We start from the raw sequence: 17,267 nt of genomic DNA on the forward strand, positions 1-17,267 counted from the left end.
AAGTACATAAAATCCGAAATGCGATAAAAAAGGGATCCCTACGTTCATCCTTTTTTAAGTTGCTCTATTTATTCTATCATTTTTATGTCGCATTGAATGTGTTGCGATGACAACTTGTAGCTAAATGAATTGCCTAGTAAGCACGTTATAAGTATGAAAAAATTCTAGTGGTTATACATAAAATGATATAGTTACCCCCAAAGTTTAGTTATTAATGTCGTGGTAAAGATTAGACCTCGCAAAGTCAGTGTGGAAGTTCGAAGAAAATATTCTCAGCATCAATACTTTTCTATCCCACAAGATTTTCTTCCCTTGGAATGACTTATCCTTACAAACCTTTTTTCCTTATGGTGACACTAATTACCCCCCCCCCCCCCCCTCCTGTAATATTTTAATATGATTATTTACAGTTAAATACTTGTTTTCAATTAAAAATCTCAATTATTTTTCTTTCATTGTTAAATTGAGTGTTCAATCAAATAGTGTCAGTCTAGCTAAAAGGGGTTGTGCGGGGGGGGGGGGCTTGGGGTGTTCTGCAACTGATGTCGAAACAGGAAACTGCAAAATGAAACTCAAGAGCACCGTAGAGTGCTGAACTTTCTTTTGAAAAGTGTAAGAACAATGAATTGTGTAAACAAGAAGGAGAAAATGGAAATAGAAAGTCTTCAAGGATTAAAACCCTAAATAAGGACGTAATTAAGGAAAAGAGTGTGGCGTAGCAATAATGAAGTAGATGAAAATGACAAGAAAGTAAGAATCTATATTCATATCTTAATAGGAAAAATAATAATTTTGGACGATGTCTTCCTATTTACTCAAACTTTGGGTGGCGGTATTACCTGCTCGACTTGTACTAGTGGAAAGTAACATATATCCAACTAAATAGTCAAAATTCGTGCAAGTTAACCGGACATCAAAATAGTGGGGAGGGTGCATATTTTAGGGAAGTTAGTCAAACTTGAAGGAGGCTTATGTTGATATTGAGAATTGAGATAAACTTTTCATCTCAATTAGAAACAAGTAACTTCCAAACTTATTACATCCATTGAGAAGGAATGGAAATATGGAATGAACAAATATGACTTAACATTCAATCCATAATACATATGATATTTAAGACTTCTCATAATCTTTTTTTTTTCCATTTCATAGTTTTGGACAGACAATTATGATATATTATCAACAAGATGATTTTGCTAACTCTCTTTGAAGTGCTTTATCAAGCCATACCTCAGCATCTTGCATCATTTCTGGACTAAGTCTAACCATAAGAATACAAAATTCTGTTTCATTCAATGCTCCATCTCCATCTAAGTCTCCTTCTTTTACCATAGCCTCTGCATCTTCTCTGCTCATCCCTTCCATCCCTAAAAACCCCGAATTCTTTTGTAAGCTCGCGGATGTGATCAAGCCATTTTTAGGGTCTGCTAGAAGCCTGAATCCACCACATAGCTCCGCGACAAAGGCCTCCACGTCCAATTTTTCAGCCATCACGGGTAACAAGTCTTGATATTCTGTTGTTGCTTCGCAAACTTTGTAATTTTCCATTTCTTCTTCTACCTAGGACAAAGTTGGATGTCAACAACTGGTATGAATGAAAGTTCCTATTAGCATAAGAAATGTTGAGAACTCTATTTATAGTGCTAAAATTTCTTGTAAGGTTTAATGGGAAAGTTCCCTTAGAATTTTAAATGTAATTAGTAATTATTTTGGTGAATATTATGGAAGTATTAAGTAATATTGTTACATTGTCAAGTGGAGAGAATCATTTATTTAGGTAGGATAGGTAAAAGAGAGTGGGGATGGGCTATGTCCTATGGTTCATATTAATTCATATGGAATCAATGAATGGATGGCTTATGTAGGGACTCTAATTTTGTTAAACTAGTTTTTTATTAGGCAAGTTACATATTTAGTAGCTGATTGATCAAAATAATTATATTCGCTAATTAAATATATATATTTTTCATATTTAAAATGTATACTTAATGCTTATCTTATAAAAATATATATATTTACTGACTATTATTTGATAGACGACTATACAATATAATTTCACTTTTTTTCTTTTCTTTAAATAACTTATTTTTTTTGGAGTTGTTTACGCTACCTCTCTTTTATATCTAGATTCTAATCTATAGGTGTGGCTAACACTAAGTTGTTTTATTCGATTCATATTAAGTTTCTAAAATTACATAAATGTACTTGCCAACTAAATGACTTTTCTTTCCTTAACATTGAAAAAGACTAAAAAAGATTCACAAAATATTTTGTAAACTACCCAACTTAAATATAAAAATAATACAACTCCATAATAAGGATTGTACAAAAAAATTTAGCAGATTAGTGTCGTGTTTGTATAATTGTATTCTTCATTTGCCAAAAACATTACATATTGATTTACTTTTCTACGAATATGTTTATTGATGACCTTGTTGGATAATACATATATGTTTTCTATCGAGCGATAATAACGTCGATATGAAAAGTCTTTTATATAATTAAATTTTGAATTCGTCACTGTCAGAGTGGAACTTCTAGTTGTTTCCAAGTTGTCAACAGCATATATCGATCTTATTATATCGTGTAGGATAGTTTATTTGATGAGGGTTTCTAGGAAGGTTCATAGATGGGGATCTTCAAAGTGACTTGTGATTTTTAATTTAGCTAGATGTCATAAGTGTTCTCTTTCTTGGAAGTTTCCATTTGTCTCCATCTATGTATTTATGTATTGTGTGGCCCATGCCCCAATTATTTACGCGTTTGATACGAAGGAAAATATTTTTTGAAAAATAAGTAATTTCTTACTCATTTTTCAATATTCATATTAAGAGCCTGTTATTATAAGTGATATAGCAAAATATTATGAGAGTGGGAGTTCGAGACAGACGGCTGGCAGGGGATGAAATAGTCAAGAGGTGTGGATGTTAGGGGTGTTGAGTGGATGAGGAAGAGACAATTAACTTGAAATAACAGACTCAAGTTATAACTTGTTTTCTTTGTTTTCATTATAAAAGTCATTTTTTTATTTGTATGAATTTGTTTTCCTAAAGAAAATATATATTTTGATTAATCAAACGAAAACATATATATTTTTGTTTTATATAATTTGATCAACACTCTTAAAAGATGAGTGATAATCGCTTATAGATAGTGAGAATATTAGCAATATAAAAATAAAGGATGTTTACTTGGTACAATATATTAAAATTATACAGTAAAGTCTATAAGCTTATTTTATTAAAATTAATAAAGATAAAATTTAAATAAAATATTTAAAAGTTATATGACGGTTTATTGGTGATGGAAATGAGTAACCATAATGATTGAGAGTGCTAATTAAGGATGGAAGTGGCAGTTGTGGGGAATAGCTAAGTAGTGATTAAAAGGGATAGTTACGACCGATAATTATGGTGAATTATATTTATCATAGTAATAAGTTATAACAATGAGGGACGGCTCACACATATTAGTGGTTTAATGTCAAAATTTGAAGGTGCTGACTAATAGCGATGGTTGTTGATAAATAATGGAGGCGGGCGGATTGGTGACGAGTGGAGTGATTGTTGATAGTAATTGATAGTAACGGTGGTTATCAGTGATGATCATAAATAATAGGGTATTAAAACTAAAGATGGCAAGTAGTAGAGTCAACTGGTTGAATGACGGAGATCTTCTTCTTCTTAACACGAGATTCTTCACCCTTAACAGAAGGCGAAGAAATAAAATTAAATAATTTCCCTCAAAGATGATGCTGGATCTTGGTTGTACTCTAAAAAATAACACAATCATGAATCAAACCTATGTCTTCTTTTACAACTAATAAATGTTCTTCGAGATGGAAGTTGGAGGGAACTTTACTCGAGGAGTGCGGAAATCCTGGAAGAGGAGGCACAAGTGGAGTAATAAGGGACGCAGAGGGGAATTGGATTATAGGATACATGTTAAAACATTTATTAGATCATACAAACAAATAACGCATTATAGTTTTTATATTTCCGTTTATACATGTTAAAACCTTTTTTAGACGTTAGCTGAATATAAATATAACATGCATATGTTTAAAATACAAATTAAATTAGAAAGAGAACTTTCTAATAAGTATATGTGTGAAAATGATATCTACGAATATATTCCTGCCAAAGTGGTGGCTTGTTTTTTCCACCATTATTATTTGCTTTACGTGAGCAGAGTCTTAGAATGATAATAAAATTATTTTCGTATAAGTTATAAATTACGAGTATGAGTTATGAAAATAGTCACTAATATCAGTATTAATTAGGGTATGTTGTCTACATCACCCCCTATAAGGTCCGGCCCTTTCCCAAATCCTACAAACAATGAATATTTTATGCACAGAACAGTTTTTTGCCCTTTTCCTTTATTTGCATTATGTCTGAGAATACGTTAGAAAACGAAAAAGGCTTGTTTTCTTATCTAATTGTTTCATATGGTACGTTCTCTATTGATAATAATCACATCAATTTGAGAAATTATTTGCAATTTTGGCCTCTTCTTTCTTGGCCCGCAAATGGAGAATATTAATAGGAATTTCTTGTAATTAAATGGAATTTCTACATGTTTATCTTCTTGTAAGTTGTCATATTCTTATCTTTTATTGTCCAATTTCTTTCAAAAGTGAATATGAAATTCTATATACTTTTTATTGAACTTGTGTTGTCCCAATAAGTTTCACATTTGTCTAATATATTTGGTTCAATTGCTACAAGAAAGTAAGGTAAAGCAAAAATGAACCTTTTGACTTTGGTGATTTCTCTGCTTTTGATAGTGTGCAAACTTATAGGCTCATGGCTACAAAAAAGGCAAAGACGAGAATATTGCATATAAATAGAAAGATAGACAATACTCTTGTGCGGGCGAGAGTATTAGAGCAAAAAGATCAAGGATTTTATAGATATAAAGAGAAAAAGATAGACAGTTCTCTTGAGCTAGCGAGAGTATTAGGGCAGAAAGACCAAGAATTTTCTAGATATAAAGAGAAAGATAGACCGTTCTCTTGGGCTGTCAAGAGTACTGGGACAAAAAAATCAAGGATTTTCTAGATATAAAGAGAAAGATAGTTCTCTTAGGCTGGCGAGAGTATTAAGATAAAAAAAACAAGAATTTTCTAGAAATAAGGAGAAAGATAGACCATTCTCTTGGGTTGTCGAGAGTACTAGGGCATAAAAGATAAAGGATTTTCTAGATATAAAGACAAAGATAGATAGTTCTCTTGAACTAGTGATGGTATTAGGGCAAAAAGACCAAGAATTTTCTAGATATAAAGAGAGACCGTTCTCTTGGGTTGTCAAGAGTACTGGGACAAAAAGATCAAGGATTTTCTAGATATAAAGAGAAAGATAGTTCTCTTAGGCTGGCGAGAGTATTAGGATAGAAAAAACAAGATTTTTTTAGATATAATAAGGAGAAAGATAGACCATTCTCTTGGGTTGTCGAGAGTACTAGGGCAAACAGATAAAGGATTTTCTAGATATAAAGAGAAAGATAGATAGTTCTCTTGAACTAGTGATGGTATTAGGGCAAAAAGACCAAGAATTTTCTAGATATAAAGAGAAATACCATTCTCTTGGGCTGGCGAGAGTATTAAGATAAAAAAACAAGAATTTTCTAGAAATAAGGAGAAAGATAGACCATTCTCTTGGGTTGTCGAGAGTACTAGGGCAAAAAGATAAATGATTTTCTAGATATAAAGACAAAGATAGATAGTTCTCTTGAACTAGTGAGGGTATTAGGGCAAAAAGACCAAGAATTTTCTAGATATAAAGAGAAAGACCGTTCTCTTGGGTTGTCAAGATTACTGGGACAAAAAGATGAAGGATTTTCTAGATATAAAGAGAAAGATAGTTCTCTTAGGCTGGCGAGAGTATTAGGATAGAAAAAACAAGATTTTTTTTAGATATAATAAGGAGAAAGATAGACCATTCTCTTGGGTTGTCGAGAGTACTAGGGCAAAAAGATAAAGGATTTTCTAGATATAAAGAGAAAGGTAGATAGTTCTCTTGAACTAGTGATGGTATTAGGGCAAAAAGACCAAGAATTTTCTAGATATAAAGAGAAATACCGTTCTCTTGGGCTGACGAGAGTTTTAGGGCAAAAAGAATAAGAATTTTCTAGATCAGATCACGCGAGTCATGACGTCACAATGGCATTGTTTACATAAAAGATGCAGTAATTCATATAACTCATTAGGCTACATAGATGTGAATGACTTGAGGGACCTTATCACGGTAAGGTCTACGTACACTTTATCCTCCCCAAACCCCTTGGATATGTTGTTGTTGTAGGCAATATAGATGTAAATCTCACGAGCCACTTGCCTCTTTTACAACTAGCAAGAGACTGCAGATTAGAACTAAAGGGCACACTCAGGCAAACAGTGGCCAACAGAACAGAGCCAATGTAGAAACAAAGAGAGCTATACAACAATGTACACAGTTATATAGTATGATCTCCACCTACCAAAATATCCGCGTATAAAGTGATCCCTCTTAGGTCTATTAGAATGAGACCACAAGATCCTTCAAGGATGGAAGTTATATAGATTTAAGCGTAGGAAAAGAAGAAAAACGAATACTAGCCTTCATCGGAATCATTAATCTATAAGACAAACTCAGATATTTGAAGAAAGTTGGCAATGCATCCAGTCTTGATCAGTTGCTTGCCAACTTTTTTAGTCTTCCATCTCTTCCTGCAGTTTTCCATTTCCTCCTCCTTCATCGTCGAGAGTTCCTGAAACCACTGCTGATATTGCAAATCAATTGCTTTCATCTCCAACTTTAGCTCTGTATCCTCATTTTTCTCGATTATAGAAGAGAAAGAACCACTTGACATTTTGTCGATATCTGAATAAGTCATTTCTGAATCCTTTCCATATTCATTTGATGGTACGCGTTCTGCAACATCACTGTTGTTTTCCTGTGTTGTCCATTCATCGTGAAACAAGTACCTAAAATCCATCTCCGAGATGTTTGTACTACAACTTCTAGGAAATCCATCATTAATATGATCATCAGAGCATACATTAGCATCTTCAGCCATTACTCTAGAAACAACTGATTGTTGAGATTTTCCATCATCCACAAGCGTCAAGCGCGATGGGGAAGCAAATGTAACATGATGAGAAGCGTCATCTGAATTCACATACAATTCACCTTTATCACTTCGAGCACCAACTTGAGTTTCCACGTTAAAGTCAGAAATAACACCTTGGTGACCTATGGACTTGGACAAGCAACCACTCACGTCTGTATGCCATGAATTTGAAGACATGTTTAAGCTTTCTTGAGGTTGTTTGCTTGGATTTCTCCCTCCACTAGAATGGTCACCAGAAGACGGATTCCAAGCAGGAAATATCTTCATTACTAGGTGATCAATAAAGTCAGCAATAAAAGCTACATCATGATCAGCTAGCTGCAAGTGTTCAACCATCTCAGCCGCAACTAACGGTGCAGTGTCAGTTTCAAGATAGAAAATGAAATGTATATTTCTAACACTACCTGCGCGCGATAACCAAATGTTTGGAATAAGAAAGAGGATATCTGATTCCCTCAAAAATAACAAATTGATATTCATATACTTACCAGCAGGATCTCTGATTCGCAAGGTCAACGAAATTGAGTTGGCATCATTCTTCTTCCCCATTAATTTGAATTCATTATTCTGATGACATCTCTGGAATTCCAAACCTGGAACACTAGGACTTCCACAACTAGAATCTGTATATATAGATTGGTTAGACTCGAAATCCACATCCATGGGATGAGGTAAAGGTTTCAATAAACTCAAGGATGTAGGACTTTGCTTAGGTAACTGAATTTGATTATCGACTGACTCCTCCAAGTTTTCAAATTGAAGAAACGGATCTTTCAGGAGGTCCCTAGCTGACAATCTCTCAGATGCTGCAACCAAGCATTTTTCAATGAATGCTTTGACTTCAGCATCGGTAACTTTACAGAGGGAAGCAGGTTTAATGCCCTGATAATGCAATGTTCTTTTAGATCGATAAAATGACACAATTACAAACAGAATACAAATTTAAACATCGAATTATAGAACTTACTGAGCTAACTTTCTTATAAATTTGGGCAGAATTCTTGCACTCGCTGTAAGGGTATTCAAAAGTTACCATTTCCAACATACACATTCCGAAGGAATATATATCTATTAGTTCATTATACTCTTCTTCGTAGAGCTCCGGGGCCATGAATTCAGGGGTCCCTTATGTATATCAATAAATAAAGTCAGTACTGGAGAAAGAATTTTGTAAAAGATTATATACTACAAGAAACAACCATACCAATAACACTCTTAGCAGTTGGCTGCTTCATAATAGTTGCCAATCCAAGATCACCAATCTTGATTTCCCCATGATTTCCATTGACAAATATATTATCACATTTCAAGTCTCGATGAATGATAGGTGGATTCTGACTATGGAGATACTCCAAACCTTGAAGAACCTGCCTTGCCCAATTCTTTATAGCCTTCATATCAACACTTTTATACTTGTTACGGTATCTACATTCACGAATAAACTACCATTTAAAAGAAAAATAGAATAAGCAAATGAAGAAACTATCAAGAAAACTCACTGCCTCAGGTTCCCAGACGTGAAGAGCTCAGTGATCATGTTAACTGTCTTCTTCTTGTGATCGATCCACGAATCGTATAACTTCATTACATTTTCATGTTTCAATTGTCTTAGAAGATCAATCTCTGAATACAATTTTTCCAAACTTTCTGATGACTGCACGTCCTCAATTTTCACTCGACTCCATGCAACTTCAATGCCCTCAAGTAGATCAAATGCCTTGTAGCTTAAAAAAAAACAGAATTCAAGAACAAGACAAAACAACTTAAGTATTTCAATTAAAAGAATTCTCAATTATATTTAGCCATATTAAATTCAGAGATCAAAATGAAAACCGAAAAAAAAAAAAGAGACAAAAGGTGAAGCACATACACAGTCTTGAATGCTCCCTTTCCCAATACCTCATTATACTGTAAGAGAAAACAAAAGCATAATTTATGAGATGAGTGATGACTCTAAAATATTCAATAAACAATAATAATGAAATCGTATAAAATAAATATTGCAAATTGATAAGTCATAATGAAAATGATCATAATTTTAAAGTACTAAATCATGCTAAAATAAGTCTAATAAGTATAAATTACATGATTAAACATTAAAGAAAAACTAAAATTATGTTATGTATTTTAAATGTCTAAACCAATGTAAAACTAAAGAACAATTATTCAACATTATTGTCATTCTTAGTGTTGAATTAATTTATTTTGTTAGCATTAGTATTCATTTGATTTTGAATTGAGCTTTATTAGAATTACTAATATCTATGGATTATAACATTTATTGGACCATTCAAAATTCTAAGTGTCAAAAAAAACTTCAAAAAATATGTTAAAAGATAAAAATTATGAAAACGTATAAGTAATATTTAGAAATTACATCAAAATAAATACTTTTATGGATAAAATAAATTTTAAAATTTATATATATATATATATATATATATATATATAATGTCGGATTGGTTTGGTCTCGGATTAACCTTTTTTAGTTAAAACCAAACCAACCCAAGTATAGTCAGGGTTTTTTTCTGGTGAGCTGAAGCTACGCCATGGCCTGTCTAGTTACCTCACCCAAATACTTCTTAGGTCTACCTTTACCCCTCTTCAAGCCCTCAATGGCCAGTCTCATGCACCCAACTCATTGGGACATCTGCACATTTCCTCGTCACACACCCGAATCATCGCAACCTTACTTCCCACATCTTATCCTCCACGAGGGTCATTTCTACCTTGGCTCAAACAACTTCATTCCTAATCTTATCATTCCTGGTGTGCCTAAACATTTATCTCAGCATCCTCATCTCAAGCTACTCTCATTTTCTAAACATAGAAATTCTTGACTGACCAATACTCCATCTCATATAACATAACAATCACTCACATTCTTATCACAAAGAACACCCGATGCGAGCCTCCATTTTATCCTCCTCGCCCTATTACGATGTGTGACAGCCTCCTCAATCTCTTTGTAACCTTGAATAACTGACCCTAGGTACTTGAAACTTGCTTCTCAGTTTTTTTTTTTAAAGTATTTTCTCTAGCGAAAGTATAAAAAGCAAGCTCCACAACTAACATTCCACATTGTTTGTCTCCTCTCCACCCTCCACAACACACCCTAAGCCCCATCCCCACCACCTCACATCCCTACCCCTACTAGATTATATACAAATATACTTTGGAAATACTATTTATTTTCTAATAAAACATTTTCCTTCGTACCAAAATCAAAACTTGAATAAGTAATATAGAAATGTAAACGAATTACCCTAACATAGCGCCCATTGGGATCTTTGTCAACATAGTCATGTTGCAAATTGAATGTCTCATTAGCCCAATTTCCAATTCCAGCCCGAGAAATCATTTCTGTTGAACAAAAAGAAAACACAACGACGACGACGACGAAGAAACAAGGTTTTACTCAAAGACAAAAGAGGATTTCATCAAGAAAAAGTGATTTTTTTGAATGACTCAAAAGGCCAGGGAGGAAGAAGAATTGTCGTCGGAATCGACATTGGGTATCATTGAGATCCACCCAATTCGTCGAATGAAATATACAATTGTCAGATGTGATTCTTGTTTCCATACCATTCTCCATTATAAAACAAATTTTTACAAGTCTTCTTCATTCAAGGCATACAACAACTAGCACTTTATTTGCTTTACTCAATTGTTGTGATGATATCAAAAAATAGCATCAACATATAAAATGTTGATTAGAAAAAAATGGGATAAAACGAAAAAAATGGAGAAACGGAAGGTTTGTTAAAAGGGAATTTGATTGCTAAATAAAAGGAAACAAACACTTGGGCTCTGTTTTTAATTCATATGTTTTTTTGTATATTCCATAATGTAACCTAAATAGAAAAACAGGAAAAAAAAATACATTTGAATTATAAGGTTAAATAGAAAAACAGGAAAAAAAATGCATTTGAATTATAAGATAAAAAATTTAAATAGAAAAACAGGAAAAAAAAATGCATTTGAATTTTAAGGTAAAAAAAAATTTATGCGGTGAACGTGGATCGAACACGTGACCTTCAGATCTTCAGTCTGACGCTCTCCCAACTGAGCTATCCCCGCTTGTTGATATAAAATCTAACATAACGTTAAATATATTTGTTTCTTTTTAAGAGTAAATATAAATGACATTTTTTATTTTTCAATATAGTAATTTGCTATATATGTGAGTTTTTTAAAAAATAATAATTATTATAGTGCTTGATAATTTAAAGGTAAATTATTCTAGTCTGATTTGAATTCAATTAACAGTTTTAATATACAAAAATAATGATAGTATGATAATCAAGATCAAGGAGACAATACATTAAAATAAAAATCATATGATATTATGAGCTTCTTCAATAATAAATATGTATGGTTATTTACTTCACATTCTCTCTCTTTTTTTTCTTTTTTTTTTATCTTCTATTAATAATATAATATTTTGATTTTAAAAAATTGATAGTCATGTCTCAACCATCCGAAAGATTAATTTATATATTCAATTGGATTTGCTTAGGGATAACAATTGAGCGGGTTGAGTCGAATTTGGGCGGGTCATAACAGGTTAAGACAATAATCGGGTCAAGATCTAACCCAACTCAAATTTGTTTGGGTCAAAATGGGTTAGATGGTTATATAACAGGTCAAAACTCAACCCAATCCAATTTTTACCAAGCTTAATTGTTTTATTTGTTCTTTTAAAATATTTTAATGCCTAAAATTATTATTTTTCTTTAATATGACTATATATAGCATATCAAATTGAAAAATAACTTTTAAGAAAATATTTTGACAAAATGTCTCATGAGCCAATTAGAATTACATATCAACCTAACCCGTCCAAACTTAAATGAATTAGGTGAATGAAACGGATTGAATTTGATTTTACCACCCTAATCCATTAGGTTGAGCAAATGAATTGAATATTACATTGCGATTTTGTAAACCAGAAGTTGGTTTGTATATTCAATTGGTTTTCACATGATTTTATGATCCACAGAAATTTCATAGTATATCTAAAATCATAAGTTCAAAAAATATTCTTTCTTAAACATCGTGAAAAACAAAAACTAATTTAAGAAAGTTAAAAATAATTATAATATACGCCATTTTTCTAAAAAGGACATTTATTAGAATGAAACAAATAAGTCAAAAGGCAAGTATTTTTTTAATTATTATTATTATTAAATATTTTTAAAAGTGGATTTATTTGTATGATCGGTGCAAAGGTGGACTAGACCTCATCATTCAAGAAAAAGGTCCTCTTGGCTACTTGATTATATTTCAACCGCTCTATACAGTTTTCTTTAATGAAATTTACTTTTCAAGATTTAAAAAACAGAGCAATTTCAAACCCAAATTATTATGGTCAATGTATTTTATTTTAAAAAAATTTAATGAATGATTAAATACTTATCCACTAAATATTCAAAAAAGTGAATATATTCGTACAACATACTAGTGCGTAGGGCGATTCAAAATTGAATAAAAATCGATAATTTGAACAGAAAAAAAGTTATTATTGGTTTAACATTAATGAGTTATTAGCGATTTTGGATTATCGGTCTTTAACGGATTAACCAATTATCCGATAGTAAATTAAATAATTATACTTATACGTACCATTTCGTATATAAAATCTTTGACTTAGAGCTTAGTTTCATACTTTTATTTCTAGTTGTCTCAAACTTTCGATCATTCAATGTAACAGTGTTGCTTTTGAGCCAGATGCAATTTGTCAACTTCTGTGCATAGTTCATTCTATCACATTGTTTTAAAGTGATTTTCAATGTTTTATTTTGTGTCAAATCTTAACGGTTAGACCGATAATCGATAACTGATAAGTTAATATCTTAATTGTTCTATAATGGTTTAGCATGTCTACAAACCCATAATCAATAAGTCGAACTGATAAACTTTAAAATGACCGATACGCAACTCTACTCGTAAGTATAGCTATAAGACGAAAGCCATCGGGATTTCCTACTGCATTTTGTTAAAATTAAAAATCTCTTGGAAAAAATAATAGTATATATTAACAAACATGTTTTTTGCAAAAAAATCATTTCATAAATTAAAAAGCACATTTCATAAACAAATGCCTCCATAACTGTTTGGAATTCAAGAGCCATGTACTAAATTCGACAATTAGATTTTAATAAATAATATAATTAAAAATCTTGATTTCACTAAAATAGTACTTACAATTTGTCATTATTTGGCAAATATTTTTAACAAATTCCGAGAGTCATGTAAGCTATTACTATTACATTGCAAAATATTCCTTTTTCTTTTTTGATTGAAAAGGAGTCAGAATACCGGTGGCTAGAAGCATTACAATCAACTAAAATACTAGTTGAGTAACCTACTAGAGTTAAACTATCCGATATTGAAAAGTTGCTCCCTCCTTGTCAGCATCGATACTAGAATCATGTATAACTTGTCGAATTATTCCAAACAAAAGCCTTTATAATTATAATTAGGGAAAAGGGATAAATAGTATTATTTAATTTTGTAATTTTAAAGCTGATATAGTTTTTGTTGAAAATTTAATGTGTATAACAAAATGATGTATATTTACCATTTTCATTAACAAATCTATATTTTCTACAATTTTTTAAAAAAAAATTCTAAAATGATTTTTAATCCCAAAATGCCACATTATTTTGAAAAATTACCTCACCTATTTTTCTTTACCTCTCTAGACCAAACCCAAATGAACATCCAGTATCACAAAAAAAAAAAAAAAAAAAAAAAACAGGTGAGTTATTTTTTTTTTTAAGTCATAACATTTTTGAACTTAAATTAGTTTTCAAGAATTTTCAATAAATATAAATCTGTTAATGAAAAAGATAAATGTATATCATTTACTACATTATATATATATCAAAAAGTATATCTCCTTTAAATCATAAAAATAAGGTGTATATATGCCCCTTTATAGAAAAATGACTCGTGTAGTCCACCTCACAAACTGATTACAAGCACGAGATGGAAAAAAAAGGTGACAGATCAAACCAATAATGCCAACCATTTTATTTTTTTAATTTATTATAAAAAGAAATGACTTTGATCTGTTTTCTTTTTCTTCACGCTTAATCTATTATGTCAAAAAAAAAAAAATTATCCATCTTATAATATATAAAACTATATGCTGCTTATAAATTTTGTAATTATTGTTCCTTGTTTCAGAATGTTTTGTCATGATTTATGTATGTAGTAGTTTCACTTTGTTATGGCTTTTTTACTTTGGCAAATTTCCTTTTTCTACTTGTTTTTGAAATGTTTTTCCTTGAGTTAAGGTCTATCATAAATAAATTTTTAATCACTCAAAATTAGAGTAAGATCGATGTATACTTTATCATCTTCATATTTCACTTATAAAATTGCATTGAATATATCATTATTGTTATTTTTGTGCCACTTACCAAGAAATGGTAAAATGAAACATATGCGAGGCAATAGCCTATAAAGTTGGACTGTGACCATCTCATCTAAAATTAATATAATCTATTAGAAAGTGCATATTTTATTTACGTAATTATGTCTTCAATACGCCTTCCTGAGATTCCAACTCAGGAGTTCTCCTTGCTTGGATACCATATTATTGAAGTTGTATTATCATCTCATCTAAAAACTTAACCGATCAGAAAGAAAGGGAAAAAATGATATTTACATAGTTGAGAGTATATAGAACAAACAAGAAAAAAGTTGTTATGATCCACACATTAGAAACACTTATCAAAGAGTAAAGTGAATAACAAGGAAACTAGATCTATCTTCTATCTAGTTCCAAACAAATTAATGATCAAAGCATGTCCCATGATAAAAAAAAACAATATAACAACATCCCAAAAAAAAAAAACAATTACAAAGTGAGATTTTTGCACAATATTTTCTTTCAATTCCTTATTCACCATGTTCCTCCTCCACCTAACATTCCATCATTCCAATATCCAACACTTGATGAATTCTCTTGCCCTTTACTCTCACTATTATTATGATTATTCAAACATCCAAATGGGAACATCATTTTTGCACCATTTTCTTGAACTTCACTTGATGTGTACAACGCGTTTAAATCTGGTGTTGCTGGTGATGATGAAGATATAAATGCACTTAAACCTCTTGAAGCAATCCCCGTTCGAAGAAGATCAAGAGCTGAAACTGGAGTAGTATTTGAAGTTGAAGTTGAAAAATGATCGATTCCATTATTGCCCTTGTCCATTTTAGGAAATTCAAGAAATTGTGGCATGCCACGAAAGTAATTATTATGATCATGTATGTTAATAGATGGAAACCCTAGATTAAGATCTTGGTTACTTCCAAGATTAAGATTGTAATTAGGATTTTGAAGAGAACTAAGACTTGGATTAGGGTTTAGATCAAGAAGCTTTTGAGAAGATGATAATAATGATGATGATGATGATGATGATGATGATAATATTGAACATCTTCTATTCTTCCTTGAACCACCTCCAACTGGAACATTTCTTAGTGTACCACCTTCTGTCCAATACCTGTTGATGAGATATAACTCAGTGACGAACTCAGAAATTTGAATTTAGAAAAAAAGAAAATTAAACAATAATGTCACACTTAAAGTAACTTTTGAACCATTTTTACCGCTAAACTAGAATCTTCCCCTCTGTCAAGGGAATTCAATAATAACAAAATGAATTATTTTTATTTTATTTTTACATAGTGAAATTTTTTGACAAAGATTTTCAATTGAACCGGCCCCATTACTACTACAATTTAATTAGTAGTAACAAAAAAAGTATATCTTTAACAATTTAAGTTTATAAGTGAGACGATCACAGACTTCATGAATCATACCTTCTACAAGTCTTGCAAAAGTATCTTGGTTGAGTAAGACTATAGTTGTTGTAGTAACAAAATTTGGTATTTGTTGAATTGCACCTTGGACAATTTACAACTTGATCTTTTTGTGGCCTGACTTTTTTCTCCATTGTAGAAGATGTTCTTGAACATGTAACATTAGGTGGAGCTATTTGTGTAGCCATATTGGATGTTACAAGTCCAATATCCTGAAAATTACACAATTCACACAAAAAGTGAAACAAAAAGATGGATTACAACTACTTTAATTTCACCTTTGAAATTAAACTAAAGGAAACTAAAAAAGTGGACAAATAATAATTACTAAGAACAACTTTTTCCCTAAGCTTTATCTCCTAATCATATCATGTGTGTAATAAAGGGGGAACTAAGAAAAAAGTGCACTATTTTCATGTGTAAATAATATGAACATAGATTGAAAATAAAAATTCAATTTTTGAACATCATTTCAAGAAGATAAAATTATCTAACAAGAAAAAAAGAGTTGTTGAGCAAAGAATTCATATATCCACAAGTAATTTAATGAACATAATTTTGTACCAACCTGTGTCCATTGAGTAGTAGTATCCATAAAAAGTGAGAGAAGAAAAGCAATATAAGATGATGTCTTCTCAAGAACAAAAAAAGATCACCTGCTTTGTCCTTTGTTTAAAGGAAGAAAGAATGTTTTTGAGTTGTTTGTGAGTTGGCTTTTATGGGGTTGGTTTACTTTTTGACTACACCTTGTGAAATCACTATACTTTATTGTTATTTTTGGGTGTGAAATTTCATCAATAATCTTATTTTAAGCCTTGTGAGTGGAATTATGAATGGATGCCCTGTGGTGGCTTTCTACTTTTTGACCATATGATGGGGGTCTTCTGATTCTTAAATCTTCTTTTGTCATTTCATTTTTACTTCTCCTTTCTCTTATTTATAATTTAATAATATAATAAATAATATAATATGTATAGCGTATTGTTAAATTATGTGGAAAAACTTCTCTGGAATATTGAAAAATGTTGGCCTACTTTGTAAGATTTTTCTTCCAAATTATTACTCCCTCCGTCCTAATTACTTGTCTATTTTTTAAATTGGCACACCTATTAAGAGAGACTAAGTGCCTTAAATTTGGATTTCCATTAGATAGTTGTGTATTGGTTCCTTATAAATAAAACAATAATTACATAATGAATTTATCATTTTACCCCTATTAATTATGAAGTGGATGAATTAAAAACTTGAGATTTTCAAGAAGTTCTATCTTTTTCAAAGTAATTAATTGAGGGTATAATAGGTAAAAAACTATT

General features: G+C 31.3%; 3 protein-coding genes and 1 non-coding gene across 4 annotated transcripts; all 4 read right to left on the reverse strand.

Annotated features, from left to right (window-relative positions):
• Window positions 1–1,175: 1,175 nt before the first annotated feature.
• On the reverse strand, window positions 1,176–1,692 carry LOC125810179 (calcium-binding protein KIC). The gene has a single exon (XM_049489708.1). It carries the CDS (start codon window positions 1,546–1,548, stop codon window positions 1,180–1,182), a length of 369 nt encoding a protein of 122 aa, XP_049345665.1. The 5' UTR covers window positions 1,549–1,692; the 3' UTR covers window positions 1,176–1,179.
• Window positions 1,693–6,441: 4,749 nt separating this feature from the next.
• Window positions 6,442–9,036, reverse strand: LOC125810164 (probable serine/threonine-protein kinase WNK6). Its single transcript, XM_049489687.1, has 6 exons — window positions 8,984–9,036; window positions 8,613–8,837; window positions 8,318–8,538; window positions 8,081–8,238; window positions 7,602–7,995; window positions 6,442–7,517 (listed from the first exon to the last, which is right to left on the reverse strand). The coding sequence occupies exons 2-6, from the start codon at window positions 8,696–8,698 to the stop codon at window positions 6,619–6,621; spliced, it is 1,758 nt and encodes a 585-aa protein (XP_049345644.1). The 5' UTR covers window positions 8,699–8,837; window positions 8,984–9,036; the 3' UTR covers window positions 6,442–6,618.
• A 2,084-nt stretch (window positions 9,037–11,120) lies between these two features.
• TRNAF-GAA (transfer RNA phenylalanine (anticodon GAA)) lies at window positions 11,121–11,193 on the reverse strand. Its single transcript has one exon. It is a non-coding gene; the product is annotated as a tRNA-Phe (tRNA).
• A 3,680-nt stretch (window positions 11,194–14,873) lies between these two features.
• LOC125810172 (dof zinc finger protein DOF2.5-like) lies at window positions 14,874–16,708 on the reverse strand. The gene is made up of 3 exons (XM_049489697.1): window positions 16,523–16,708; window positions 15,955–16,166; window positions 14,874–15,635 (listed from the first exon to the last, which is right to left on the reverse strand). Exons 1-3 carry the CDS (start codon window positions 16,547–16,549, stop codon window positions 15,029–15,031), a joined length of 846 nt encoding a protein of 281 aa, XP_049345654.1. The 5' UTR covers window positions 16,550–16,708; the 3' UTR covers window positions 14,874–15,028.
• Window positions 16,709–17,267: the final 559 nt, after the last annotated feature.

Source organism: Solanum verrucosum, unplaced genomic scaffold, assembly GCF_900185275.1.
Source record: "Solanum verrucosum unplaced genomic scaffold, falcon-dt-bn FXZP01000281.1, whole genome shotgun sequence".
NCBI classification, from domain to species: Eukaryota; Viridiplantae; Streptophyta; class Magnoliopsida; order Solanales; family Solanaceae; genus Solanum; species Solanum verrucosum.

What these genes read in the sequence shown, in the direction of transcription:
- LOC125810179 (XM_049489708.1), bottom strand. Translation starts at nt 1,548, where the DNA reads ATGGAAAATTACAAAGTTTGCGAAGCAACAACAGAATATCAAGACTTG.
- LOC125810164 (XM_049489687.1), bottom strand. Translation starts at nt 8,698, where the DNA reads ATGAAGTTATACGATTCGTGGATCGATCACAAGAAGAAGACAGTTAAC. An exon ending in TTTATAAGAAAGTTAGCTCA is followed by an intron (nt 7,996 to 8,080) that starts GTAAGTTCTATA and finishes TTGCATTATCAG; the next exon opens with GGCATTAAACCTGCTTCCCT. An exon ending in GCGAATCAGAGATCCTGCTG is followed by an intron (nt 7,518 to 7,601) that starts GTAAGTATATGA and finishes TATCGCGCGCAG; the next exon opens with GTAGTGTTAGAAATATACAT.
- LOC125810172 (XM_049489697.1), bottom strand. Translation starts at nt 16,549, where the DNA reads ATGGATACTACTACTCAATGGACACAG. An exon ending in CTACTACTCAATGGACACAG is followed by an intron (nt 16,167 to 16,522) that starts GTTGGTACAAAA and finishes TGTAATTTTCAG; the next exon opens with GATATTGGACTTGTAACATC. An exon ending in TTTTGCAAGACTTGTAGAAG is followed by an intron (nt 15,636 to 15,954) that starts GTATGATTCATG and finishes TCTCATCAACAG; the next exon opens with GTATTGGACAGAAGGTGGTA.